This window comes from Pongo pygmaeus, chromosome 1 (genome assembly GCF_028885625.2).
Source record: "Pongo pygmaeus isolate AG05252 chromosome 1, NHGRI_mPonPyg2-v2.0_pri, whole genome shotgun sequence".
NCBI classification, from domain to species: Eukaryota; Metazoa; Chordata; class Mammalia; order Primates; family Hominidae; genus Pongo; species Pongo pygmaeus.
The window spans coordinates 179,108,678-179,136,531 of NC_072373.2; the positions used below are offsets into that span (position 1 = coordinate 179,108,678).

Consider the following 27,854-nt stretch of genomic DNA (forward strand, 5'->3'; position numbering starts at 1 on the left):
TTGGTGGCAGGAATCCTTGGGTGGCTTTGAGATCTCTTCCTTGGGAATGAATTTGGACTTGAGGCCAGTGCTGAGTTTTGACCTCTGTGATTCTCAGATCCTGCAAGTTAAGCATTTGTGATTCCCAGACTTGTGATTTAAAATTTCAAGTGTGTGTGTGTGTGTGTGTGTGTGTGTGTGTGTGTTGAAGCTTTTAATTCCAGGACTTTACTCTGCCCCCTGTTGCTGAGGGTGACTGTAAGGGGTAGGAGAGGGCTCTAGTGTGAGAGGCACATTGTGGCCCCTCAGATCCTCAATCCCTGGTGACAAGAACTTGAAAGACATTCAAGCAACCTTTGTCCCACTATCAGTTATGGAGGGGTTCAAACTTGGAACATTTAGGTCCTTTTGGGGGTCATTGAGAAATAGATTTGGGTTGCAACTTCAGTTCTGCCAGCACGCCACATTTCCTGTAACATCTTCAAATCTGTGATCTGAGGTTGAGTTGCTTTGTCCTTTCCTGAAAATTTCTGCCTCTCAACGCAGTTTCTGTCTGTGGCCAGCTCCATTCTCTCCTAACGCTCACCTGCTTCTCTACTCAGTGCAAGGCATGGCTGTCAGCAGCTTCCAAGCTGAAGTCCTGGGATGGTAAATCAAAGCAGTGAGAAGTACTCTGGGGCCACATAAGCTGGTTTTGTTTTTTTGGTGTGTGTGTGGGCGGGGGGTAGGGGGGCGGTTTATTTTTTGTGAGACAGAGTTTCACTCTTGTTGCCCAGGCTGGAATGCAATGGTGTGATCTCGGCTCACTGCAACCTCCACCTTCCAGGTTCTCCTGCCTCAGCCTCCCGAGTAGCTGGGATTACAGTCATGCGCCACCATGCCCGGCTAATTTTGCATTTTTAGTAGAGAGGGGGTTTCACCATGTTGGCCAGGCTGGTCTCAAACTCCTGACCTCAAGTGATCCACCAGCCTCGGCCTCCCAAAGTGTTGGGATTACAGGCAAGAGCCACCGCACCCAGCCTCAGGCTGGTTTTGAAGCCTGACTCTGAGACTTTCTAGCAGTATGACTTTGGACAGGCTGTTTAGCTTCTCGTGCCTCAGTTTCCTCATCTGTAAAATGGGGGTAATGTTAGGACTCACCTCCCAGGATTGTTGTGAGGATCGGATGAGTTAGTTTATGTAAAGCACTGCCTGGCACGCTGCTATACCAGCGTGAGTGATGATTATAAGAGGAAGGGCTTCACCAGCTTTAGTCTGAAAAAGCTCAGGAGACTACTCTGACCGGTGCTTCCTTCAACCAATCACTGTTCCCTGAGAGGTGGGGTCAAGTAAGAAGAGGCTCCTCACTCAGCCAATGGGCTGGAGAGGAGGGGAGGAGAAAGGGGGTGTGATGAGGGAGGAGGGCAGCATTTAGCAAATGTGACCACTGAGCAGGCCTTAAAGCTGTAGTTTCATGACATACCCAAATTACGATATATTTGGAGCACCCTGCCCATTCCTCTGAGTCCCCCTGCTGTTTTTCATGCTCTGAGATCTGAAAACTGAAAGGTCCCTCATGGCCCCTCTGGGGGCCTGTGCCATCCACCACTCTCCTGTGTTGTGGCCTTGCCAAACACAGCCCTTCTCTCCCTGACTGCCACCACCACACTGGCCTGGTGGGGGAATGGTCGCTGAGGCACTTTGCTAGATCACCTTTCTTAATTCATTCCCATTCAGGTTGCTATAATGAAATAGCATAAACTGGGTAGCTTATAAACAACAGAAATGTATTTCTCACAGTTCGGGAGGATGGGAAGTCCAAGATCAAGGCAGATTCAGTATCTGATGAGGGCCTGCTTTCTGGCTTATAGATGGTGTCTTCTTGCTGTGTCTTCACATGGAGGAAGGGATGAGGAGTCTCTCTTGAACTTCTTTTATAAGGGCACCAATCCCGTTCTACACCCATGGCCTAATCACCTCCCAAAGGGCCCACCTCCTAATACCATCACCTTAGACATAAGGATTTCCACATATGAATGTTGGGGGATGCAAACTGTCACTCTATAGCAATCACCCCATGCCATGGGTGGGACAGACCCTTCCCTTAATTCCCCAGCAGCTCTACTGAGGCCAGGATATAACTTATCTATTTATTTATTAATTTATTTTGGTAGAGATGAGGTTTCACCATGTTGCCCAGTCTGGTCTTGAACTCCTGGCCTCAAGTGATCCTCCCACCTCAGCCTCCCAAAGTGCTGGGATTATAGGCATGAGCCACCATGCCTGGCCAGGCTATAACTTTTAAAAACACCTTAGGAAGAAGGGAGTGAGGGACAGATTTTATGATTTTATGGCCCTCTCCCCTCAGCCATCCTGGAAGGAGCCTTCCTGTAGAACATCCACTTCTGGGAGGGCCCAATGTGTCTTCCAACATCTTCTTTCCCAGGAAAAAAGAGGAATTTTTCTCTTAGGCCAAGATTCCCAAGGCTTCCTTTCTTATGCTAAGATCAGCTATAAAATAATAGATCAGTCTTTCCCAGGTGATCAGCAGTGCGGAAATCTACCACTTTCAAGTAAAAGCCTTCCCCTGCCCTATAAATGGCTGGTCCTTTGCCCCATGACCCCCCTGCCAGAAGGACAATTATATTAGGACTAGGCGGGACATCAGAGACCCCATCCACGTGGAACTGGGCTAAGACACTCCATTCCTTTTGGCTCCTTTTCTTCCCATGGGAGTGAAATTTGTTTTGCCTCCTGCAGCCTCAGGTGTTACTCCTTAGCTTCCCTCTTACAGGGTCTGCTCTGACTAGCCCCCCACACCCTGCAAGAAGAAGCACTGCAGCTGCTCAATTCATTTCAAGCTAAGAAACATCCTTCCTCAGATACATACAGTAGCTAAATCTCAGGTTGAAAGAAACTGCTAAATGAGTATGTGGGCAATTGCTTTACATCTGGGTGATTGAAAGGTGTACCAAAGGGCTGACCCTGAGCACAGGACAGGCCACTCAAAGGAGGATAAATCAGGCTGGGTGCGGTGGCTCACACCTGTAATCCCAGCAGTTTGGGAGGCCAAGGCGGGTGGATCACTTGAGGTCGGGAGTTCAAGACCAGCCCGGACAACACGGTGAAACCTTGCCTCTACTAAAAATACAAAAATTAGCCGGGCTTGGTGGTGCGTGCCTGTAATCCCAGCTACTTGGGAGGCTGAGGTGGGAGAATCACTTGAAACTGGGAGGTGGAGGTTGCAGTGAGCCAAGATCGTACCACTACACTCAGCCTGGACAACAGAGTAAGACTCTGTCTCAAAAAAAAAAAAAAGAAAGATAAATCTCCACTCGACAGCCCTGCACTCGGGTAGTCACCCTTCTCCCCTTCTCTCCTCCTTTGCTTGCCACTGCTCCCTCCAAGCCCCAGCTCCTCTCCCTGGACACCTTCTGAACTTGCCTGCTGCCTCTAGAATGTTCTCTTTCCCTTTCTCTGTGATCTGTAATGCAAGATACCTGCCTTTGACTGTGCCCCAACAGCCAGCATGTGACATGCAGCATCATCTGTAATCCACACAACTCTGACCAGGGAAGCCTTGCTTTCTCCACTTTAATAGAGGAGGAAACTTAGGTGCAAAGAGGTGAAGAGTGTTGCCCTGGATTATAGTGAAGAAGCCAAAATTCCGAGTCAAATATCCTATTCCCAGCAGTATATTGTACTGCCTCCCCCAGAAATGGCTTCAGTACCTCTTCATGCTTCCTAAAATGCATAGATGTCAGGGTTTTCTTTTTAATATTAGGTGGATAATTTTGTGTTCTGCTTTTTTCATATTTTTCCATATTCAAGCAAATTCGTTTAGGCAGCAAGCCTTTTTATTGAGCCAGGCACTGTTCTAGGCACATTAGAGAACAAAACAGTAATGCAAAAGCAAATTCCTGAAGCTGGGCACAGCCACATGTCCCTAGAGTCTCAGCTACTCAGGAGGATCACTTGAGCCCAGGAGTTCAAGACCAGCCTGGGTGATATAGTGACACCCCACTCAAAACAAACAAAAGCCCTACCTGTGGAACTTAGTTTAATGGGGAGAGGGAGAATAAATGAATAAGCAAAATAAAAAGATGTCACATGACAACAAGCACTATGGAAAAATAATGCAGGGCAGAAGAACTGGGAGGATGGGGGCAGGGGTTCAATTTTAAATAGAAAGGGGCTGGGCACGGTGGCTCACGCCTGTAATCTCAGCGCTTTGGGAGGCTGAGGCGGGCAGATCATCTGAGGTCAGGAGTTCAAGACCAGCCTGGCCAACATGGTGAAATCCAGTCTCTACTAAAAATACAAAAATTAGCTGGGCGTGGTGGCGGGCACCTGTAGTCTCAGCTACTTGGGAGGCTGAGGCAGGAGAATCACTTGAACCCAGGAGGCGGAGGCTGCAGTGAGCCGAGACTGTGCCACTCATTCCAGCCCGGGCGACAGACTGAGACTCCATCTCAAAAAAAAAAAAAAAAAAAAAATTAAACAGAATGGTCAGGGAAGGCCTCACGGAGAAGGTGATATTTGAGCTGAGACCTGAAGAAGGTGAAGTAGTGAATCGTGTGAGAAAAGCATTCCAGGCAGAGGGAATAGCAAGTCCAAAGGGCCTGAGGTGGGAATGTGCCTGGCATATTTGGAGGTGAGCAAGGAGGCTGGTGTGGCTGAAATAAGAGAGGGAATAAAGGGAAATGATGTCGGGAGATGATGGGAGCATACAGGTTGTGCAGGGCCTCATGAGACATAGACAGACTAGTTTTTGCACTGAGGAACATGGGGAGCCTTTGCAGGGCTTTGAGCAGAGTTGTGATCTGGCCTAAGTGTCAAACGGGCCTGGTGCTGTGTGGATAATAGACAGTAGCAGACTACGGTTGTGTGCCACCATGCCCAGCTAAGTTTTTATTTTTTGTAGAGACGGGGGTTTCACTATGTTGCCAAAGCTGGTCTCCAACTTCTGGCCTCAAGCAACCCTCCCGCCTTGGCCTCTCAAAGTGCTGGGATTACAGGCAGATGGAGCCAGTTTCTATTGCCACCAGCAGTGTGTCAGGTAGCTCATCTGCCCTGAAGATATGTAGCTCATTTAATCCTTGCAACAACCTAATGAGGTTGGTGCCATCATCATCCCCATTTCAGAAATGAAGTTGCTGGCCCAGGGTGTCAGGTGCAAGCCCTGGCTTTCAAACCTGCTCTCTGAACTATTCTCTAATCGGATGAATTGCTTGGGACTGCCCAGCTAGGACATAGTGGGGCCAGGAGTCCATCCAGATCTTCCTGGCTTTGCATCTCAAGTTCTGACCCCTGAAAGGATGCCATCAATGCTGGAAACCCCTCATTAGAGCTCTGACCCCTTTTTTCAGTTAGAGCTGTTCTTGGTCCCTTGTGCTAACCCAGGCTCCTTCTTTAGACCTACCCTCAGCAGCTCCTAGAGACCAGACTTGGGTAGAAGAGCCCAGATCCTAGAACAGAGACCCTCAGAGCAGGGAGGGCCCATGAGTTCTTGGCCCAAATTTCTCTCCCTTTATATCTGGTGGAAAGAGGAAACTGCCCCACAGTGGGGCAGTGACTTGCCAAAGGTCACAGAGCTAGTGTGGGGCAGATTCCATGCCTGCCCAAGGAGCAGGAACAGATCCTTCCTTAGGGGCCCTTGCCAGAAAATATTTAAGATCTGTCACTGTCACAGCCCTCCAAAGGCCCTTTGTTGATGGGCCTGTTCACTTGTGAATTATTAATGAGCCCAAGCCTGTAACCTGCTAGGGTGGGGCTCACTCGCTTTAAGAAAACCTGCTTTATAGTCACCACTTCAGCGAGAGAGGAAGGGTTCTAGACTCTGAAGAGCGGGGATCTGGGCTGGCAGAGACTGCAGGTGTTGGGGAGGGGGCGCTTCATGCCAGGGAAAGGCCTGGGGGAAGGGGCTGGGAGGGGTGCTGAGAAGGGGGAAGGAGTCACCCAAATTATGCTCAGTAATCCGCACAGCATCCCTGAGAGTCTGGGATTATTATCCCAGGTTTACAGATGGGAAAACTGAGGTTCTGAGAGGTAGAGGCAGAACTGACTTCACAGCTTAAGCTCTTTCTACAACAATGGCATCATGTGTCACCGCTTGCATCCCCCATTTCTATGACCTCTCCCACTTAAAACACCCCTCCTTTCTTCTCTTCTTCCCCCTTTCCCTAGAGAATAAGGAATCAAGACCTGGGTTCAAGCTACGGCTAGATGTTGGTCCAAGCCTCTATTTTCTCATCTGTAGGATGGGAGGTAATGCTATTACAAACTTTCTAGGGCATTCTGAGGGCTCACTTAATAGGTATTTATTAAGGGCTTTTTTTTTTTTTTGAGACAAGAGTTTCTCTCTGTCGTCCAGGCTGGAGTGCAATGGTGTGATCTCGGCTCACTGCAAGCTCCACCTCCCAGGTTCAAGCGATTCTCCTGCCTCAGCCTCCTGAGTAGCTAGGATTACAGGTGTCCACCATAACCCCCAGCTTTTTTTTTTTTTTTTTTGTATTTTTAGTAGAGGTGGGGTTTCACCATGTTGGCCAGGCTGTTCTTGAACTCTTGACCTCAAGTGATCTGCCCGCCTCAGCCTCCCAAAGTGCTGGGATTACAGGCATCAGCCACCGCGCCCGGCCATATTAAGGGCCTTCTTAAGTTGACAATGGCACAGATGAAATCAGTCCGTGAAGTTCTCAGGGCCATTGAGAGGTGTGGTGACGCTGGTGATTTGTTCTTGCACGTTGGGGAGGAAACGAGGGAGGAGAGCAGGCCTGGCATCTCCCAGGTGCAACGTACCAGGAAACAGGTCTCCTGACAGGAGGAAGGCACCCAGGACTCAGGATGCTCTCCCATCGCCAGGGCTCAGTTGTCACCTCAAGGTGGGAACACATAGGTGATCCAATAAGGTTACCTGAGTTGGGGAGGCAGAAATGATGATGGTGACTCACAGACTCCCCTGCACTGGGGCTGGGCCAGAGCTCCTGGGGGCCGGGAACGGCCTGGGTGGGGCCCTCCTGAGGGGTAGGCCACTCTGATGTGCTGACTCACCAGGTGAGTGGCTCCAGCATCACTGTCACTGTGATGGTGTGGGGAGAGTTCCAGCTCTAAAGGCAGCTCTTCTGCTTCCCTTACTGAGCTCATTTTTCATCTGTGAAATGGAGAGGAAAGTAGTGTCTAGTGGTCCACCGCAACCATCACCAGGTCATTTATATAGCACTCTGCTATTTTCTTTCTTTTTTTTTGAGACAGGGTCTTGCTCTGTTACCCAGGCTGGAGTGTGGTGGCACCATCATGGCCCACTGCAGCCTCAACCTCCTGGGCTCAATTGATCCTCCTGCCTCAGACTCTGGAGTAGCTGGGACTACGTACCCCATGCCGGGCTTTTTTTTTTTTTAAGATGGAGTTTCGCTCTTGTTGCCCAGGCTGGAGTGCAATAGTGCGATCTTGGTTCACCGCAACCTCCGCCTCCCGGGTTCAAGCGATGCTTCTGCCTTAGCCTCCCACGTAGCTGGGATTACAGGCATGCACCACCACACCTGGCTAATTTTGTATTTTTAATGGAGACAGGGTTTCTCTATGTTGGTCAGGCTGGTCTCGAACTCCTGACCTCAGGTGATCCGCCCACCTCAGCCTCCCAAAGTGCTGGGATTACAGGCATGAGCCACCATACCTGGCCTGGCCTTTTTTTTTTTTTTTTTTTTTTTTTTTTTTTTTTGTAGAGACAGGGTCTCACCATGTTGCCCAGGCTGGTCTCAAACTCCTGGGCTCATGCAATCCACCCGCTTTGGCCTCCTAAAGTGCTGGGATTACAGGTGTGAGCCACCATGCTCAGCTTATATATGAATTCTTAATACTCAGAGCAACCTTGGAAGTCGGCAATATTATTTCCATTTTACTGATGAGGAAACTGAGGCTCAGAGAGGTGATAAAGTGAAAATTAAATAAGATAATCCATGTTATACACTAAACATCATGTGTAGCATGTAAAAAGCCTGTGAAGTGTGTCAGCCATTGTTATAATAATAACCTCAGAGGGAAATTGTAAAGTGCTAGGCCCCGCATTAGTGTCTGGTGACTAGTCAGGTACCTGATGTCAGGCCCTGAGACACAGAGATGAATTAGACCAGGCCCTAGCCTCCAGAAGCAGGCAGTCACATACAAACCTCACTCTCTGCTCCCCACCACCCCAAACACACATACCACACACAGACAGTGACAGCCCAGGGTGATTAAGGTAGGTCAGAGTGGGTTAGGGCAGTGGGTGCAAAGGAAGCCCCTGACCCATCTATGGAGGCAGGGCTTCCTGGAAGAGGTGACATCTGAACTGAAACCTGCAGGGTTAGGAGGAGTTTTGGCATATGGCAAAATGTCAACAAATGTTAGTCAAATACAGTAAAGGTTTACCCTGGAGCTAATACAGCTTATAGCTTCAGGATTCCTCATTTACCTGGCCCCTTCCAAGGCTCTGGGAGAACCCTGGCAATTTTATACAGGCTGACTATTCCTGGTCCAAAATGCTCTGGACCAGAAGTGTTTCAATTTTTGGATTTTTATGGATTTTGGAATATTTGCATATGCATAATGAATTATCTTGGGGATGGGATCCAAGCCTAAACATGAAATTCATTTGTGTTTCATATACACCTTACACACATACCCTAATGGTCATTTTTTTTTTTTTTTTTTGGCGGGGGCAACGGAGTTTTGCTCTTGTTAGCCCAGGCTGGAGTGCAATGATGTGATCTCAGCTCACTGCAACCTTCGCCTTCCGGGTTCAAGTGATTCTCCTGCCTCAGCCTCCCAAGTAGCTGAGATTACAGGCATGTGCCACCATGCCTATCTAATTTTGTATTTTTAGTAGAGATGAGGTTTCTCCATGTTGGTCAGGCTGGTCTCGAACTCCTGACCTCAGGTGATCTGCCTGTCTTGGCCTCCCAAAGTGCTGGGATTACAGGCATGAGCCACCATGCCCGGCTGCCTAAAGGTAATTTTATACAATATTTTTAATAATTTTGTGCATGAAACAAAGTTTGTGTACACTGAACCATCAGAAAGAAGTGTCTCTCTCTCAGCCACCCATGTGGACAATCTGTGATTATTTGGCATCATCACCATTTTTGACTCTGAATTTATGTGCTCCCAATAAGCATTTTTTTTTACCCTTATTCACACATAAGTACTTAACAGTAAAAATATAACATACCATTAATGCAGTGAAAAAATAAAGTGTTCAGGGTAACTCAGCAGCACGTGAGCATCAGTAGAATGCTTGTGTCCCCTGTAACAACAGCACAGCAAACATGGCAGGCCTGCAGTCTCCAACTACAGTGCTCAAAAAGTTTCAAGTTTCAGGCCGGGTGCGGTAGCTTATGCCTGTAATCCCACTGTGGAAGGCCAAGGTAGGTGGATCACTTGAGGTCCAGAGTTTGAGACCAGCCTGGCCAACATGGCAAAACCCTGTCTCTACTAAAAATACAAAAATCAGCTGGGCATGGTGGCACATCCCTGTAATCTCAGCTACACAGGAGGCTGTGGCATGAGAATCACTTGAACCCGGGAGACGGAGGTTGTGGTGAGCCAAGATCACGAGATTGTGCCACTGCACTCCAGCCTGGGTAACAGAATGAGACTTTGTCTCAAAAAAAAAAAAGAAAATAAAAAAAGCTTCAAATTTTGGAGCATTCTGGATTTCAGATTTTCAAATTAGGAATGCTCAACCTGTATTGGTAAATTTGTATTTTTTTGAACAGTGGCCTCCCCATTCTAAGCTTCTGGATCCACCCCTGGTTACATGAATGACTAACAAGTGATAAGGGAGGAAGGTGTGTTCCACACAGAGGGAACAGCATGTTTAAATGCCTAGAGATTTGAAAGTGCATGGCATGTGATAGGGGCCCCAGCCTTATCATCCTCTTTACACGTACTGCTTGTGGTCTCATCAGCCTCACCCTTTCCCACCTCCATGCCTTCATCCATGCTGCTCCCCAATCTGGTACACCCTCTCCACGACTTCAGTTTGTTTAAATAATCTAAACTTCAAGGCTCAGTTCTGTCACCACCTCTTCCAGGAAGCTCCCCAGGCTCTCCCCTTGTCTGGATTCTTTATAGTTGCTGGTGGATGTCATCATAGCTTGCTTCTAGTAGTTAATTATCTTTTTCATGCCTGTATATGAGACTCCCAGAGATGGGATGATTCTTGCAAGTGAGCATCTGGCCCCTGCTCACAAATGGGCAGGATGGGACTTCACTGCCTTTCCAGGCAGCCTGCTTAGATTTTAAGCAGCTACCACCAAGCCCAAACTGCCTGGCTCCCCTGGGATCTGGTACAAGTCCTGTTCCCACCGTGGTTGCTTCTGCAGGCTGTCCCCTTCTGCTTCCTCTTCTGACGTCCTGGAGGTCATAGTTGCTCCAGGAGAGCTACAGTCCTTCCTTACTTCTGTCCCTTCCTTTGTGAAGGGACAGCTCTAATGGCAGCCACATGCTCTGATGAGTCATGGTTAAGAGCAGCATCTGGGGCCAGGAGGTGGTGGCTGGTTAACTCTTCATGGGCCAGTGGCTCTCTCTGCCAGAAGATCAGGTCAGGTGGAGACACCGCCTCAGGGCTCGGCGCACAGTGGGCATTTGGGGAGTGTTGTGGGTGACCCCCACACAGGCACTGGGAATGCAGGCGAGAGGGCGCCAAGGAGGAAAGGGGCCAGAATGTTGGCTTTGGATTCAGGAGGGATGGATTCCAGTCCTAGCTTGCCACTTATTAGGTGAGTGACCATGAGTGAATCAAATGAACCCCTTGCCTCAGTTTCCCCATCTGTAAAATAGCAATTATGGGGATCATTTGAGAAGGCAGTGTGAACTGCCAGCTAGCAGTGAGTGCTAAATCGCGTTTTTCCCGCCTTCCGGTCTCCTGCAGTCACTCAGTGGGCGAGATGGTGGGATTAAAATCCAAGCCTGACTCTGGGGGCTGTCTTTGCACGAATGCCCCCATTAATGCGGGAGGATGGTGACGGCTCAGGTGGGGGCCGCTTCGGGGCGGAAGCTGTGGGGAGGAGAAGTGACAGTAAAGTGGACCTCAGGTCCCGGAGAAGAACTTCTAGCGCCAAATAGGTGGGGACGTGTGAGGAGGAAGCGAGCTCCCGGCCCGGGCGGTGTCTGCGCAGAGGGCGCCGGGCTCTCACCTGTCGGAGCGGGGGTGGGGGCCGCCCAGACCCCCCGGTGGTGCGGGAGCGCGGGTCGCCGCGGGCGGCCATGGCCCTACGGTTCGGGTGGGGAGACCGAGGCTCGGCCCGGCCCCGCCGCCTTCCCCGCCCTCGGCGCGCCCCTCCCCGGCTGCCGCATCCGCGACCGCACAGCGCCCGGCTCGGGGTTCCGGCGGCAGCACCTGGGCCGCGATTGGCGTCCGGCTGGGGCAGCGCCGCCCGCGCCCCTCGGCGATGACCTCGGCTGGCGGCGCCCCAGGAGCCCTGCCCGCGGGGTAAGTGCGCGGCTGGGAGGCCCGGGGGCGCAGGCGGCGCGGGTTGGGGCCCGGGCAGGTGGCGCGGGTTGGGGCCCGGGCAGGTGGCGCGGGTTGGGGCTCGGGCAGGTGGCGGGCGCCGCGCCAGGCCTCCCTCGCGCACCGGCCTGGGGCCGCACTGCGGCTTCCAGCCCCCACCCCGCCCGGCCCCTGAGAGCTGCCGCCGCTGCCAGGAGTGGGGGCAGGGAGCTGCGAGGAGGCGGAGGCGCGGGGACCCCGGGTCGGTCACTCACCTTCGGGGTGCCAACTTTCTCACGGAGCTATAGTCACAGACACGTTCAGAGCAGCCTTCCCCACCTGCCTCGTGGCGTTCACTCCTGTGGGGTGGGCCCTGTTACTTTCATCCCCGTAACAGATGAGGAAACTGAGTGAGACACAGCACTTAAGTGACTTGTCATCGGTCACCCAGGAGGTAAGAGTTGGGGGTGGGATTTGAACTCAGTTCTGTCTGTTGTCAGATCCCCCCACCCCATCATCTTCAGGGACATTAGGGGAACTTAAACGGCTAAGGTATGGGCCAGCCGGGCCCATTGGGTGCAGCAGGAACCTGGGTAGTAAAAAGTGGGTGTTGTCACCTTCAACGTGGCTCTCCTGCCCAACCCTACCCACATCCCACTGAGAAACCCCTATAGGACCCCTACCTAGATCACCCCCCCGTAGCAGTGACAGCCGCTACTGCCGGGAGACCTTCAGCAACTCTCTGCTTTTCCTGGGCCCCAGTGGGCAGGGCAGGGGGCAGCTGCTAGGAGCCCTGACTGCTGGGAGGTTGCTGGGCAGAGAGCCGGCCCAGGTGAGCTGGGAGGAGGGCTTACCCTGCCTGGAGCCTCACCACCAGTGACAATATTTGCTAAGGGCCCGAGGCTTGACACATGAACAGGGAGGTGACGAGGCTGGTGCCAGCTGGCAGCTGGAAGTCTCCACAGGGCTTGCGTGTGTGTGGCTCTATCAGGGCTTGGAAGCTGGGTTGCTGGGGTGCACCCTGGCCTGGGAGACGGTTGCCTGGTGAGTTTCAGTTTGATCATTTTTGTTGTGTGACTTTGGCCAAGTCCTTTACCCTTCCTAGACTTCCGGTCCCTCCTTTGGAAAACACAGAGAAGTGGGGCTGGCTGCTCATTTCCTGTTCTGGGCTCAAGTCTTTGTAAAGCTGGAGGTTGGGTAGGTTCCTTCTGCGCAGCCCTGACTGAGCACCACCACCCTGCTGGGTCCAGAAAAGTGGTTTCCAGGAGAGAAGGCGGGCGTGGAGCAAGGTATCTATCAAAGAAGTCTAGACTCCCTGGCTGAAAACCACATTCATCCCACTTCCTTATATGCTCACTTCCCTGCCTAAGTGCCCTCTACAACCCCGGGCTCCTCTGGCACTGCTGCAGGCCTCAGGACAGCAAGCTTGCTCTTCTCATGCTGGTGGGTCTTCCTTATGCAGAACCGTACCTGCCTCTCTGCATGCCTGCCCACTCTTCTTTGAAGCCACCTGTCCATCTGTCCCCACCCCTGGTTAGGGTCATCCTGGTGGGGTCTGAGCAGAGGAGGGCCGCACGCAGCAGGACCATTCTTACCTTCACTACAGAGACACTCACTCAACAGACACTCAGCGAGACCTGCTCTGGGCCCAGATGGTCATTGGTGAACAAATCAAGCCTTAAATCTCTACCTCTTTAAAAATTATGAAATATTTTAAGCCTTCAGAAAAATATAGCAAATAGTAAAATGAACTCACAAACCCTTGCCGCCCAACTCTGTCAGATATTAACATTGTGCCCCATTTATTTTATATTCTTTTTAAGAAATAAACCATAGTAGAGACCCTTGAAAGTCTTGTGGAAACCTCTTCCCTCCTTCCCTCTCCAGAATTAATTGCCATCCTGAATTTAGATCTTATCATTTCCCTGTTTTTATTCTTTTGCTCAGTGTGTGCAAGTCTTAAAAATATGTAGTTTGTTCTTACTTCAAAGTTTTCTGTGAATGGAGTCCTATAGCATGTGTCATGCTGCAGCTCGCGTTTTCACGCTCAACTTCAGGTCTCAGATTTTGCCTGGATCCTGCAGCTCTTGTCCCACTTGCCCTGATGTGTGATATACCACCCTATATAGACAGCTCCATTTGTTTATTTATCCTTCTTGATGGATGTCGAGGTGTTCCCAGTGTCTTGCTATTCAGACAGTGAATATTCTTGTATGATGGTGTTTGCACATGTCTTTCACGAGAGTACCCCCTAGTAGTGGAATTGCTGGGTTGTTGGATATGTGCACTCGATATAAAAAAAATTAAAAAATTAAAAAATAAAAATAAAATAAAATAAAAAATAGAGACAGGATCTCACTTTGTTGCCCAGGCTGGTCTCAAACTACTGGGTTCAAGCGATCCTCCTTCCTTGGCCTCCTGAAGTGCTGGGATTACAGGCGTGAGCTACCGCGCCTGGCCCACTCAATCTTTTAAAGTTATTTAGTTTCATTATAAAGTCAGTGCTACTTGATCAAGAAATGATGGTAAGGCCGTGTGCAGTGGCTCACGCCTATAATCCCAGCACTTTGGGAGGCCCAGGCAGGTGGATGACTTGAGATCACGAGTTTGAGATCAGCCTGGCCAACATGGTGAAACCCTGTCTCTACTAAAAATACAAAAATTAGCTGGGCATGGTGGTGCACACCTGTAATCCCAGCTACTTGGGAGGCTGAGGCAGAAGAATCTCTTGAACCCGGGAGGCGGAGGTTGCAGTGAACCCAGGTAGTGCCATTGCACTCCAGCCTGGGCGACAGAGCGAGCCTCTCTCTCAAAAAAAAAAAAAAAAATGGCGATACATAATTTTAGAAAAAATAATAATTACTCACATTTTCTGAATACTCTTGTGCTTTCCATAGTCTTAGTCATTCTTCACAAAAACCGTGGGAGGTAAGTACTATCATTCCCATCTCCTTGAGGAGGAAACGGAGGCTCATAGAGGATATGGAACATTCCCAAGGTTATCCAGGAAGTAATAGCTGCAGCCTGAGTCTAGGGTTGTCTGCTTTCAGAACTCTTGCAGGCCACACTGCATTAGGTCATGCTACATCACTCTGTGACACATTTATGTGCAGCTAAGGGGGACTCTTTGGAAGGAGAGTCACAATCATTTTTGCTATTTAGAAAGATCACTTCGGAAGCAACAGATCCCCATGGGCAGATTATTTTACTCATTGAGCCAAAGCTCCCCTCACTGGTGGAGCAGGGATTAAAATCCAGCTCTGACTGCAGTCGGCTTCCTGAGCGACCACTCCACCGCCTCACCCACCCCACACCCACCTCATCCTGACTGGGATGGAGGTAGGAGGATTTTCTGTTCTTAGTGGGAACTGCGGGTCTCCCAGCTCTACCCGGATCTGCCCATGAGGCACAGAAGTAGCAGTCCAAGCCAACTATAGTAGAGAAGTGGGAGGGAAGGGGAGAGTCGGGGTGGCTCCGGGCTATCTGACACACCCTCCCACCCTCTAGCTCCCTTCTCGTTTGGGCCTCAAGTGTGGGTGGGATCTGAATGAGAGAGCCGCCGCCACTGTGCCAGAGCTCCTGGCATTGGTCACCAGCTCTGCTCCATCCAGCTCAGCACCTCTTCTCCACGTCCCTCTCCTCGGTTCCCCAACACACAGTGGAGAGGCCACCATCACCGCAGGAATAGATGTCACCTGGGCCAGGCAAGGTGTCCTGGGAAAAGAAAGGTCTTGGAGACGCAGGGGCAGCCTGTGGAGAAATGGGGCCTCAGTCTCAGCCAGGTGAGGGGAAAGGTTTGGCGCTGTTGCTTCCACAGAATGCATTTTTGTCTTCTCCCAGGCTCCTGAGAGGAGCCTGACTGCGTTCCTGTCTTCACTGCCTGTCCCTGCCGTATCTATCAAAGACAGATAAGGGTGCCTGCTGGCAGGACTGAGTGAAATAATGCAGTCATTAATTTAGATAACTTGAAGTGGTAATCTCTTTGTGGTGATGGGTGGTTGTTAATGCTATTATTAAGTCAAATGGGGCGGATGTCTCCAGCCTTCCTGAGCTCTCTAGCCACCGCAGCCTCACCCCTCCATTTAGCCGGCCTTCCAGAGCCTCTGTCTTCCAAGCCCTTCCAGAACGCTTGTACCTCCTAACTGTGGTGTCATGCCTCCAGCCCTGTGTGTGTGCTGTTTCCCCTTCTTAGACTTCTTTCTCCATCTTGTTCTCAGTTTGATGGCATTTTCCTTGATGCCATCCCCCTTCCGCTCAGCCTCCTCAGTGCCCCAGGCTGAGTTAGAGGTGTCTTCTGGGCCCCTTTGGCCCCCAGTGATTCCCATTATCACAGCCCTGAGCACTGCAGCAGTCGCTGCCCTGTCTGCATCTGTCACCTGTAGGCTGTGAGCTCCTGAAGAGGCAGGCCTAGGTCTGTGTCCACTCTGTGTCCCCAGAGCCCAGTCCCACGCGTAGCCTAGAGCGCGAGATTCGTGGGTTCTTGTGGGAGGGAAGGAGGGAGGAAATCAGCCCAGGGCTCAGCTCACCCCCAGTCTGGGGGAGGTTACCGCAGACAGCCTCATCCCAGTTAAGCAGAAGAGGTGCCGGGGCTGCCGAGGGAAGGACTGTGCCCCTCTGCACTGACTGTCCATCTGGCCTGGATCTTTCTCTCCAGGTAGACCAAGTAGACAGGACCTTTTCCTCGGTGGGGGATGGAGGTGGTGAGGAGTGTGTGCAGAAATGGGAGGCAGGCTCTTGGCTCAGAAATTGTTTAGAGGTTGGCATAAACCACAACAATGGGTTTGACTCCCTGGGGCTGAGCTGATGGGTACTGGCTTAGGCAGAAACTTGGGTTAGAATGCATGCTTGGATGTGTGACCTTAGCCAAGTTACCCATCCTCTGTGCCTCAGTTTCCCCATCTGCAATAGGTGTGTGTGGGGGTAATAATCCCATTTCACAGGGCATTTTGAGAGCAGTTAGAAAGAATGCCAGTTAAACACCCAGGCAGTAGATGCTCACTGCCGCCACATTGATTCATCCAACAGAGATGAATGGATTGAACACCAGTCACTAGGCTATGCCCTGGGCACAGAGACAGACACCATCCCAGCCTCTGAAGAGAGGGGCAGGGGCCACATCAGGTGGGGCCTTTTAGGCCATGGAAAGGAACTTGGCCTTTACCCTAAGAGCAATGGGAAGCCAGGGAAAGATTTTAAGTCCAGAAGTGACATTTGTGGTTTTTTTTTTTTTTTTGAGATGGAATTTTGCTCTTGTTGCCCAGGCTGGAGTGCAATGGTGCGATCTCTGCTCACCACAACCTCCGCCTCCCACGTTCAAGTGATTCTCTTGCCTCATCCTCCATAGTAGTTGGGATTACAGGCATATGCCACCATGCCTGGCTAATATTGTATTTTTAGTAGAGACGGGGTTTCTCCACGTTGGTCAGGCTGGTCTTGAACTCCTGATCTCAGGTGATCCGCCTGCCTCGGCCTCCAAAAGTGCTGGGATTACAGGCATGAGCCACCGTGCCCAGCCAGATGTGGGTTTTAAAGATGTATCTTTGGCAATTATGGGAGAGACAGGTTAGGGGAAATAATGCTTCCAACATTCTCTCTCAAAGAAACTACCTAGAGGTGGGGATGAGTTACAACAAACATCCTTTAAAGTACATTCCTGGCCAGGTGCAGTGGCTCATGCCTGTGATCCCAGCACTTTGGGAGGCCGAGGCAGGTGGATCACCTGAGGTCAAACACCTGAGGAGTTTGATATCTGCCTAGCCAACATGGTGAAACCTCATCTCTACTGAAAATACAAAAAGTAGTCGGTCATGGTGGTGGGCACCTGTCATCCCAGCTGCTTGGGAGGCTGAGGCAGGAGAATAGCTTGAACCTGGGAGGAGGAGGTTGCTGTGAGCTGAGATGGCACTACTGCTCTCCAGCCCGGGCAACAGAGCGACACCCTGTCCTCAATAAATAAATAAATAAATAATTAAAATAATTAAGTACATTCCTGAACTCCCACAGAAGTAACAGAAACCCCCTCCAGCCAAGAGTGAAGAGAGAACTGAAGTCAGACTGGCAAACAAGATGAAGCCACAGCAACCTTAGGCTATTTACACATTTCAGAAGTCTAAAGCCAGGAGTTTCAACGGCCACTCAACAGATGGGAAAGAAGGTCTTGGGCCTACACAGTTACAGTTTGAGGAGTTGGAACTTAGCATCCCCCGACTCAACACTTAAATCTGGGACCCTCCAAGAGCTACAGCCTCAGTGAATAGGAAGATTGGCTAGAAAAAAGGTCTGCCCCCACCAGCAAAGCGAGACAGCATTTCTGGTGGGAACAAAAGACTCCCTAAAAAATGATAAATACCGGTCTGCCATCACACAAACTTTGGGTTTGATGGCACACCACTACCTTTGTGGTCCTGGAAACCATAAACTTAAAAAAGTAACTTAAATGGTCTCAGGGTGGTAGTTCCCCTGGGAACCTGGCCAAAGTAAATGAAAAATCCTTCCTGGAGCAATGTATCCTGTCCCACAGTCCCTTTGGATCTGTCAAACATGAATTTGTAATATAATTGCAAAACACACAAGGAAATAAGCCACTGTGAGCAGCAGGCACCAGAAACAAGAAAGAGCAGAATTAGTTTCCCTGAGAGTCTAAAATGCTAGAATTATGAGATATAGAATAGAAATAATTATGTTTAAAATGTATAAAGGAATTGAAGATGGACTTGAGGCAGGGAACATAATACTACCCCAAATAACTAAGATTTGAAAAAGAACCAAGTGGAATTTTACAAAATGAAAAATATAATCATTGAAATGAAAAATTCAGTAGGTAGGATAAGTAGCAGGTCAGACACACCTAATGAAAGAGCTGGTGAAATGAAAGAAGTTACTCAGGGTCTAACAGAGAGCCCAAGAGATAGTATAGAAGTTAGTTAAGAGACATGGAATAAAAAGGTCTAACAGAGAAGAGAGAAGAAGGTGGAAAGAGTGGAATGGAGAGTGTTCCAATAGACCTGGGTAAAGATGGTGCTGGCCTGGACCAGAAGGTATTGGGCATAGAAGGGGTTGATTGAGAGATGTTAGGAAGTAGGCTGTGGCTTATACCTATAATCCCAGCACTTTGGGAGGATGAGGTGGGAGGATCACTTGAGCCCAGGAGTTCAAGACCAGCCTGGGCAACATATGAGACCCTATCTCTGTAAAAATTCTTTAAAAAAAAGGAAGTAGAAATGATGGGGTTTAGTGGAGTTTAGTGATGGAGGGGATGACAGAGGCCAGAGAAGGGATGTGGGAAAGATGATTATCAGATTTTTGGCTTGGGGAATTGGGTAGAGGAGTGTTGCTTATTAAAATGGTGGACAAGCATGGTGTCTCACGCCTGTAATCCTAACACTTTGGGAGGCTGAGGCAAGAGGATCACTTGAGCCCAGGAGTTCGTCAAGACCAGCCTGGGCAACATGGCGAAACCCCATATCCACCAAAAAAAAGAAAGGCAAAGACTGGGGGAGAACAGATTGGGAGAATGAACAAGAGTTTGGTTTTGAAAAAGACATGTTTCAATTTGCCTGGGAAGATCTGCTGATACATCTCAGAGTGGGAGATTTTAGAGCTGGGCCCTAAGGTATATGTAGGAGTTTACCTGGTGGAGAGGGAATTTCTTTTAACTAACTTTTGGGAAATAGGATTTCCCTTCAGGGAGAGCATCAAGCCCCTTTCTGGAACATTCTTTCACTCAAAGGAGGCCCCTTGAGAAGAGGCATTATCAAAACATCAAATAGGCAGGGCTTCTGGGATCTCTTAGTTTCATCTCTCATTTTTATATGGGAAAGCTGAGACCCAGAAAAGTCAGGGGTTTGCTTTCCTAGCCTTAGACTCTTCATTCATTCATTCATTCATTCATTCATTCACCTAACAGATATTTATTAAAAGCCTACTTTGTACTGGATACTAGTTGCTGGGGATACAGCAGTTGAAGATTCTTGCTTCCTGGAAGCTTATAGTTTAGTGGAGAGAGACAGACAATAAACACAAAAATAAGTAAAATATATCATGTCAGAGGGTGGTAAAAGCTATAGAGAAACGTAAGGACTGGAAAGGGCTCAGGTATTCTGGAGGAGCCATTGGCAAAGTGAATTTGAAAGGCCCTGGGCCTCTCGTATGGGGCTGCTGACCCATAGTGTGACAGCCCATTGTGACAACGTCAGGGATTCTAGAGTCTAGGCCTAGGGGAGGGAGGAGGCCTTGGAGAAGGAGGAGGGAAAAAGGGGCTGTGGGATTTAGTGGATGGGCTGCACCCCCCCGGGGGGCAGCAGAGCCCAATGGGTCAGAAGGGCCACAAAGACTCCCTTTACCCTTGTGAAGGGTAAGATCATTTATTCCTGAGGCCTCTTTGCACCTTGCCCTTGGCCCCTCCCCCACCTCCAACAGATCTCTGATGACATTCCCTTCTGCTCCCCCTCCCACCCTTGGGAACACCAAGAGGTGGGTCCAAATTGTCCCTGCATCTCAGTACAGAGTGGCAGCCTGGAGGAGCTTGTGACAGGCACCCAAGGCTGGCCAGGGAGGCTGAGTAGACCCTGTGAGGCTCTGTTCCAGCCAGGAGAGGCTGGAGGGCTGGAGGGCCCCTGTGTCATGCCCCGCATCTCTTCCCCCAGGACTCCTGAGAGCAGCCTCCATGAGGCCCTGGACCAGTGCATGACCGCCCTGGACCTCTTCCTCACCAACCAGTTCTCAGAAGCACTCAGCTACCTCAAGCCCAGGTGAGGCTTAAGCCCCAGTTGGGGTAGGGGGTGTGCGTGACGGTCAGGGAGAACCAGAGGTCTTGTCTGAGAGGAACCCTGTGTAACTAAATGCCTTTGGCTTTCTGGGTCACCAGGACCTCTGAGAAGTCCCATAAAAATGGCTCAGGCTCCATTCCATGGCCTGTGTGCAGCCAGGCCCTCTCCAAGGTCACTGTGACTTGCTTCTTCTTAGGCTCTTGAGGGTTCTTCATACTTCGTTACTTGTTCCCGCAGAATCCACTTGGAGTTTCATCCTCGCCAGCTCTCACATGACTCCTTTGTTTATTTTTCCCCAAAGCACTAAAGACCTAGGTTGCCTGCTTTCCTGGGTGTTTTAGGGCAATCAAGAGGGCTGCTCACTTGACCATTTCCTTGAGTGCTCACTGCCATGTTTCTGTAAATACAAATCAATAATGTGTGTATACTCCTTTTTCTTTACTTATCACTTTTTCTCAGTTTTAAAAATTGAGATATAATTCAGATACCATAAAACTCACCCTTTCTCATCACTTTAAAACATTTATTGGGCTGGGCGTGGTGGCTCACGCCTGTAATCCCAGCACTTTGGGAGGCCAAGGCGGGTGGATCACTTGAGATCAGGAGTTCAAAATCAGCCTGGCCAACATGGTGAAACCCCATCTCTACCAAAAATGTAAAAAATTAGCTGAGTGTGGTGGTGTGCGCCTGTAATCCCAGCTACTCAGGAGGCTGAGGAAGGGGAATCACTTGAACCCTGGAGGCGGAGGTTGCAGTGAGCCGAGATCGTGCCACTGCACTCCAGCTTGGGTGACAGAGCAAGACTCTGTCTCAAAGAAAACAGAAAACATCTATTGATAGATGAGAATTTAGCTTTCTTACACCCCTGCCCCACCTCTCTTCCCTCATCTTTCTTGTCATTATATCACAATATTGGGGTAAATCAATAATCAGTCTTTAACTAGGCACGGTGGCTCATGACTATAATCCCAGCACTTTGGGAGGTCGAGGCAGGCAGATTGCTTGAGCCCAGGAGTTTGAGACCAGCCTGGACATGGTGAAACCCCATATCTACAAAAAAAATACAAAAAATTAGCTGGGCGTGGTGGTGTGCACCTATAGTCTCAGCTATAGTATATAGTAGCTATAGTCTCAGCTACGTGGGAGGCTGAAGTGGGAGAATTATCTGAGCCCAGGGGGTTGAAGCTGCAGTGAGCTGTGATCTTGTGCACCACTGCACTCCAGCATGGGCAACAGAGCAAAACCCTGTCTCAAAAAAAAAAAAAAAAGAAAAGAAAAGAAAAGAAAGAAATAATCAATGTTTACCCTACTATACCTTTGTGATTAATGCTTATTGCAAAGAAAATAATGTGCGAGACTGTTTCCTTCTAGAGTTAATAATTTTATTGCTTTTCCCATTGGACTAATTTGCTAAACATTTATCCGTAAGTCTTTATAACCACTCCATCAGATCATCCTATCATGAGTTTTTCCCAAAATGCGGAAACCTATCAAGTAAGCACTCAGTACCCCCCTCATTTTCCTGGAAACCTATCCTTGGGAGAACAGACATGTCTTCTGGCTCCTCTCGGCTGTTTCCTGGAGCTGCTTTGCTTTTCTCCTGTTTCTTGGATTCCAGGTCTTGTCTCTTGTGTCCCCCTCGTTTGCCAGAGAATGTCCTATAGAAATTTCCTAAGAAAGTCTGGGCACAGTGGCTCATGCCTGTAATCCCAGCACTTTGGGAGGCTGAGGTGGGTGGATCATTTGAGGTCAGGAGTTCAAGACCAGCCTGGCCAACATGGTGAAACCTCGTCGCTACTAAAAATACAAAAATTAGCCAGGCATGGTGGCGAGTGCCTGTAATGCCAGCTACTCGGGAGGCTGAGGTGGGAGGATCGCTTGAACCCAGGAGGTGGAGGTTGCAGTGAGCAGAGATTGCTCCATTGCACTCCAGCCTAGGTGACAGAATGAGACTCTGTCTGGAAAAAAAAAAAGAAAGAAAAAGAAAAAAAAGAAATTTTATAAGAAAGACTTGCATAAATATATTTTTTCCCTAAGAATTTTGAATACCTTGCTTCAGTGTTCTAGTATTTACTGTAGCTGTGAGAACCCTAATTCTTACTTACTCCTTCTCCAGAAAGGTTTAGGATTGGCTCTTGTATTTCTGAAAATCTGGAATTTTACCGTGATGTGTGGCAATGAAGTCTTCTTTATTCTGGATTGTTATGCGGGCTCTCAGTTCTGGGAAATGCTCTTGTACGATGGTTCCGTCTTGTTTCCCTTTCTTGGGCTTGCTTTAACTCACCTTTTGGACCTCCTAGGTCAGTCTTCTTCTGAGCCTCTTTCCTCTCCCTCTCCTTTTTCCCATTGCTTTATCTTTTTATTCCATCTGATTTTTGGAAGATTTCCTCACCCTTCTCATTAATTCCTTCTGTTGACTTCTTTATCTCTGTAATCATATGATTAATTTCCTGGTATTCTTTATTCTCTGAATGTTCTTTTTTCCCTATAACATCTTCTTCTTGGTTTATGGTACACTAACTTCTTTATATCTATATTTGGAATATGAGGCCCTTAGGACAGTGCCTGGCATGTATTAAGTATCTAATAAAGTATTTATTGTTATTATTGTCACAGAATATTATTTCTCTTTAAAATGTTCCCTTCTTTTCCTGCATAACTAGGCTTTCTCCGTGTTCCTGGAGTCTGTTTAATGGGGGCATCCTCTTCTCATGGGGTGCTTTCTTCAAAAACCCAGCCATCCCCGGCTGTCTATCTAGTCCTGTTTAAGAATGAGTTCATGTGAAGGCCAGCTGGGAGGTCTGTGCCAAGCTGCCTTGTAGTTGGTGGGGTTGGCTTTGGATGACCTGGCAGAGAGCTGGCCCCCAGATGTGAGCACCCGGGATGACTTGGCTTCTCCAGAGAGGAATCCTCTGTTTCTCAGCCTGGACAGAGAGCCCTGGCGGCCTGAAATGGGAGACTAGGGGCTGGGGTCTAATCATCTCTGCCACCTACTCCCCCTAGTCCCCCTCTTTTCAGCTCCAGCTTGTCCCCTGCACCCAAGCCCCAAGGAAAAGTGAATGCTGAGGCCGGGGGACTGGTTTCCACAAGTCCCCAGGCCTGACCTCTTCAGTTTGTGTAGACATCATGGACCCATCTTTCTCCCTTCTAGGGTCAGTGGCCCAGCTTCTAGGGTGGGGTGGGTGTTCCAGGGCATGTGGCAGTCTCCACACCTCACTCCCACCTCTGAGGGGACCTGGCTTGAGGGGGTCAGGCTGGGTGGGTCAGGGCCTGCAGCAAGAGCATGGCCATGGCCTGAGGCAGGCCCAGCCGCAGCCTGCTCTGTCTTGGAATGTCCAGGTTCCCCTCTCAGTTTTCTTGGAAGGCTCTCCAGCTCCTGCTTCTCCCCTAGTCATTTCCTGTCGCTCACTCGAGCCTGGGCCCCAGACCATTGCCACCCTCCTGCACTGGAAACCAGCTGCCCAGGACACAGCTGCTCAGCTGGTCCCACACCCCAAGCACAGACACATCAGGCACCTTTCTCCTCACCCACTGAAGCCCCGATAAGGCCATGCCTCAGCCTACTCTAAACTGTCCTGCAGACTTGGGGCCAACAGAAGGGAGTCGAAACACAGGAGAAAATATTAAAACTAAAGGCCGTGGCTGCGCCTGGGTCCTCGAGCTGTCCCTGCCACAGGGTCCCTGAAAGGGCTTTTCCCTCTGTGGCCCCCTCACCTCAGGAGGGCATTCTAACAGGAGTCCTGTAGCACTCAGGATCCCCAAAGGAAACCTTCGTCCTAACAGAGACACCCCAGGAATCCAGTCTTCCCATGGGGCCACCTGTTACCTCACGTGGGAAGCAGTGCAGCTTCTGTTTCTTAGCCCCTGCCTTATTCCAGAAAAGGATCCTTTCTTTTTTCTTTTTGTTTGTTTGTTTGTTTGTTTGTTTTTGAGACAGAGTGTTGCTCTGTCACTCAGGCTGGAGTGCAATGGTGTGATCTCAGCTCACTGCAACCTCCACCTCCTGGGTTCAAGCGATTCTCCTGCTTCAGCCTCCTAAGTAGCTGGGATTGCAGGTGTGCACCACCACGCCTGGCTAATTTTTTATATTTTTAGTAGAGACGGGGTTTCACGATTTTGGCCAGGCTGGCCTCCAACTCCTGACCTCAGGCGATCCACCCGCCTTGGCCTCCCACAGTGCTGGGATTACAGGCGTGAGCCACCGCACCAGGCCCTTTCTTTCTTTTTGAGTTTAACAGTTTTCCTCCAAATAGTAGTGTCAGTAGCACACTACCCCCATACCACCTGTGACAACCCAAAATGTCTGCAAAAATTGCCACATGTCCTCACGTTGGGAGTGGGGATACCCTGGCACCTCCATTGAGAACCACGGGTCTAGAGAAAATAATTCTTGCTAGAAAACAGCCTCCCTTCCTCACTGATGGCCACCAAAGCTTCAGAAGATGTTGGGCCTAGTGTCATTCGCTGTTCTTCGCTGAACACATTGTCTCGTTTAATTGACCTGGTCCCATGCAGTGGGGGATGGTGCTCCTCTTTCTCTCTGTGTGGGGCATCTGGGCTTTCCTAGCTCCCTTCCCTACCTTGCCTCTGCTTTCCATAAGTCATGCCTTTGAGTAGTGTTGTCTCTGCTTCTAGCATATTTCACTTAGCACTGAGTCTGACCTGACGCACTGTCTCTGGGACATGGAGGCTACTGCTTTTGGCTTTCTTGAATTATATGATCGTGGTTAATAAACGGCAGAGTGGGATTTGGATCCAGGTCCTCCAGCTGCACAAACCACACACTGACTACTGTGTGTGTGGTTTGCCCTCCCCCTTGGGTTGGCAGCATTTACCTTGGGCAGGGCCTCACATCTGCCTCCCCTAAACCATGAGGAGTGAAGGAGGTGGAAAGGGTGCACTGGGGGCATGTGTGGGGGTGCAGCAAGTTCAGGGTATGCCCTTGAGTGTTCTGTAGTTTTCTGAGGGAAGAGGCAAGGTCACCTGCCAAGAGCGAGGGGCCAGGTGGTGTTGCAGGGATAATGAGGAGAGGGGAAAAGGTGTTTCTGGGCAGGATGCCGGGCCTGGCCGAGGCTGAGGCCCCAGTCCAGCCGGTGTCTGTCTGTGTAGGGGGCAGCTTTCTCCAGCATTGCTCAGTGGCAGTGTGGAGAAAATGGGCAGTTGCATGGCTCCTGAGCTGGACTCCTAGCTGGGTTCAGCAGAAGGTTGGCAGGCTTGGCATTGAGTATGTTGAGAGAGAGAGACTGGTATGAGGACACTAGGCTAAGCAGTCAGGAAGAAGGGACAGGCTGGAGGAGGGAGGATGGGCAGCGGGAGTGATGAGCCAGTCTGGGCAGGTCAGGAGGCTTATAGCTGGGAAGGTGGCGGCATCCTTTAAGACTCCAGAAGCAGAGCCATTCTGTGTGATGAAGACGAGGTCACGCTGTGACTCAAAGGATGGAGGTGGTTGGGCACCTGTCACTGGTTCATTCAGCAACAGCCTTTGAGCGCCCTCCTGGGCCCGGCAGTGTGCTGGGTGCTGGGGCTCCATTACTGAGCAAGACGTGGGCTGTTCTCAGGGTCTAGCAGGGAAATGGTGAAACAAGCAATAAGGGGTGCCGAGAACGACCCAGGGACCCCACTTCATGTGGGAAAGGGGCTGGTCAGGAGGGCTGCCTCATTCCCTGGGGCTCATTGCCAAATAGAAATTCAGGGTCATTTGTTCAAATATTATTAAAATTTAAAGACAGTGACAGCAGAGAATTAAACCAAACATGGGCCCTTTTTAGGCACAGGCCCTGTGCAACAGCATAGACCACACACCCGTGAAGCTGCCCTGGAAGGCTTACTGGAAAAAGTGGCATTTACACTGAGATGGACTGGATGAGAAGGAGTCAGCTAGATGGAGGGCGTTTCTAGGCAAAGGGAACAGCCTGTGCAAAGGCTTGGCAGTGAATGAGGGTCTGGTGTATCTGAGAGATGGAGACACTCACCTTGGCTGGAGTGGGAGGAGCTGAGGCAGGTCCCAGAAGGAAGAGAGCAGGGTGACGGACAGCGGACTGGGGATGGGGAGTCCATAGAAGCAACTTGGGCTGGAGAGGAAGACAATGAAGTGGGGTCTGAAAGGACCAGAAAGTGGAGTAGGGGGAGCTTCAGTGAGCACGAAGGGGCAGAGACTTGGAGAGGCCAAGGGGCTGCCTCTGCCTTCCAGTGCCCTCCCTATCCTGACAGCTGGTCTGGGCCCAAGAAGCTGGGACCCCAGTAGACATGTCCCAGAGTGAGGGGACAGCTCAGGAATGAGGGGACTAGCGGCCTAGATGATATATATGCAAATACGAACTTGGGTACAAGCTAAACTTGGAGTGCCTGAGGTTTGAGGGTTGTCATACCTCTGTACCCCATTTCCCAGTTCAGACTAGAGTTGGGGGCTTCCAGGAGGTAGGCTGGGGAGGGGCTAGTATTCTTAGCCGCAGGTGCCTGTTGGGGCCTTGGGCCTCAGACTAGAAATTCCACTTTGTCTGCCAGCTGCCCGGGTGGGGCTGTCCCTCTTTCTGGGCCCAGCACCAGACAAGGTTCCACAGGTGGGGCTGGGCAGGTGGTGCTGAGTCCCAGGCCTCAGACCTGCAGTGGGAGAGGAAGAGAGAGACAAGGGCTTGAGAGATGGAGAGGCCTGGAGGCTGGGGGTGTTATCTGGGGGATGGGTCTGTGTGCTGCCAGGGAAGCCCCTCCTCAAGGAGAAGGTTTTTATGCAGGGAAGTGACGCAGGACACGGAGGGACTCATATTTACCGAGCTTTGGTGTAGTAGCCCCTGGCCTGTGTATTCTATTTAAGCCATGCAAAAACCCGTAGGGGAGAAGAGTTAAGGTTTTCCTTCTGCAGGGAAAAACTTGAGGCTCAGAGAGGCTATGAGACATGAGACATGCCAGGTCACACAGCTGGTAGCTGGCAAAGCTGAGACTCCAACCTGTGTCTGAGGGACTCTGAAACCTGGTTCTGGCCCCCACTCTGGGCAGCCTGCTCCTCTCTATAAGCCACTGCCTGCAGATTGAGCAGTTCTGGCAAAGGCCTGGGAGCATCCAGAGAGTGCCCCTGGCTGGCAAGTGGTGGAGCAGCCTTGGTTTCCTTCCTTTGACCCTCAAGGATCACAGGAGTGTCACCCAGAAGTAACTTAATTTATGAGTGTTTTATGAACAGGAAAAGCAGGAAAAGGGGTAAAGTCACATGATTTCACAACCAAACAGCCTGTAAACCTTAGTCATCTCTCTTTCCTCTGAAGTTCCCAGCATAAACCTGGCACTGAGGAGCTTCATAAATAATTCACAAGGAGACCTGGGGAAGGGAGTAAAGGTGCTCCCAGTCAGTCCCACAGGCTCGCTGGGACCCGGGCAGGCTGGCATTATTGTCCCCATTTTGCAGAAGCAGAAATCTAGGCCCAGACATGTTAAGTGACTCGCTCCACATACAGAGAGGACCTGGCATTGTTCCCGTCCCTCCCTGCCTGTTGCCTTCTCCATGTGATGGACTAAACGCCACCCCCTGCCCCCAACACACCCTTCAGCTGAGGAGCCTGGGGCGGTGAAGCAGCAGGGAGCCCGGAGGCTCCTGAAGCCACCTTGGCTCAGCCCTGACATCGGTGCTGAGGACAGAGATGAGTCACACACAAGCTCTGTCCTCGAGGTGC

The 27,854-nt window shown here is 50.3% G+C and overlaps 1 protein-coding gene and 1 long non-coding RNA gene across 12 annotated transcripts in view; one reads left to right on the top strand and one right to left on the bottom strand.

The window, feature by feature from the left end:
• Window positions 1-27,854, top strand: part of TTC39A (tetratricopeptide repeat domain 39A) — a 57,742-nt gene that overhangs the window by 3,198 nt on the left and 26,690 nt on the right. For 2 of the 11 annotated variants that reach the window (XM_054488366.1, XM_054488412.1), the window contains exons 1-2: window positions 19,628-19,778; window positions 20,071-20,175. In XM_054488366.1, coding sequence (XP_054344341.1) covers window positions 19,735-19,778; window positions 20,071-20,175 — 149 coding nt within the window. In that variant the 5' untranslated portion in view covers window positions 19,628-19,734. Of the gene's footprint in view, window positions 1-11,287; window positions 11,429-11,742; window positions 11,880-15,024; window positions 15,208-19,627; window positions 19,898-20,070; window positions 20,176-27,743; window positions 27,851-27,854 lie in introns of those variants that run through there. The other 9 variants (XM_054488395.1, XM_054488347.1, XM_054488418.2 and 6 more) reach the window with 8 other exon arrangements.
• LOC129036814 (uncharacterized) lies at window positions 10,569-12,265 on the bottom strand. Its single transcript, XR_008502656.1, has 3 exons — window positions 12,109-12,265; window positions 11,701-11,784; window positions 10,569-10,993 (listed from the first exon to the last, which is right to left on the bottom strand). It is a non-coding gene; the product is annotated as an uncharacterized LOC129036814 (long non-coding RNA).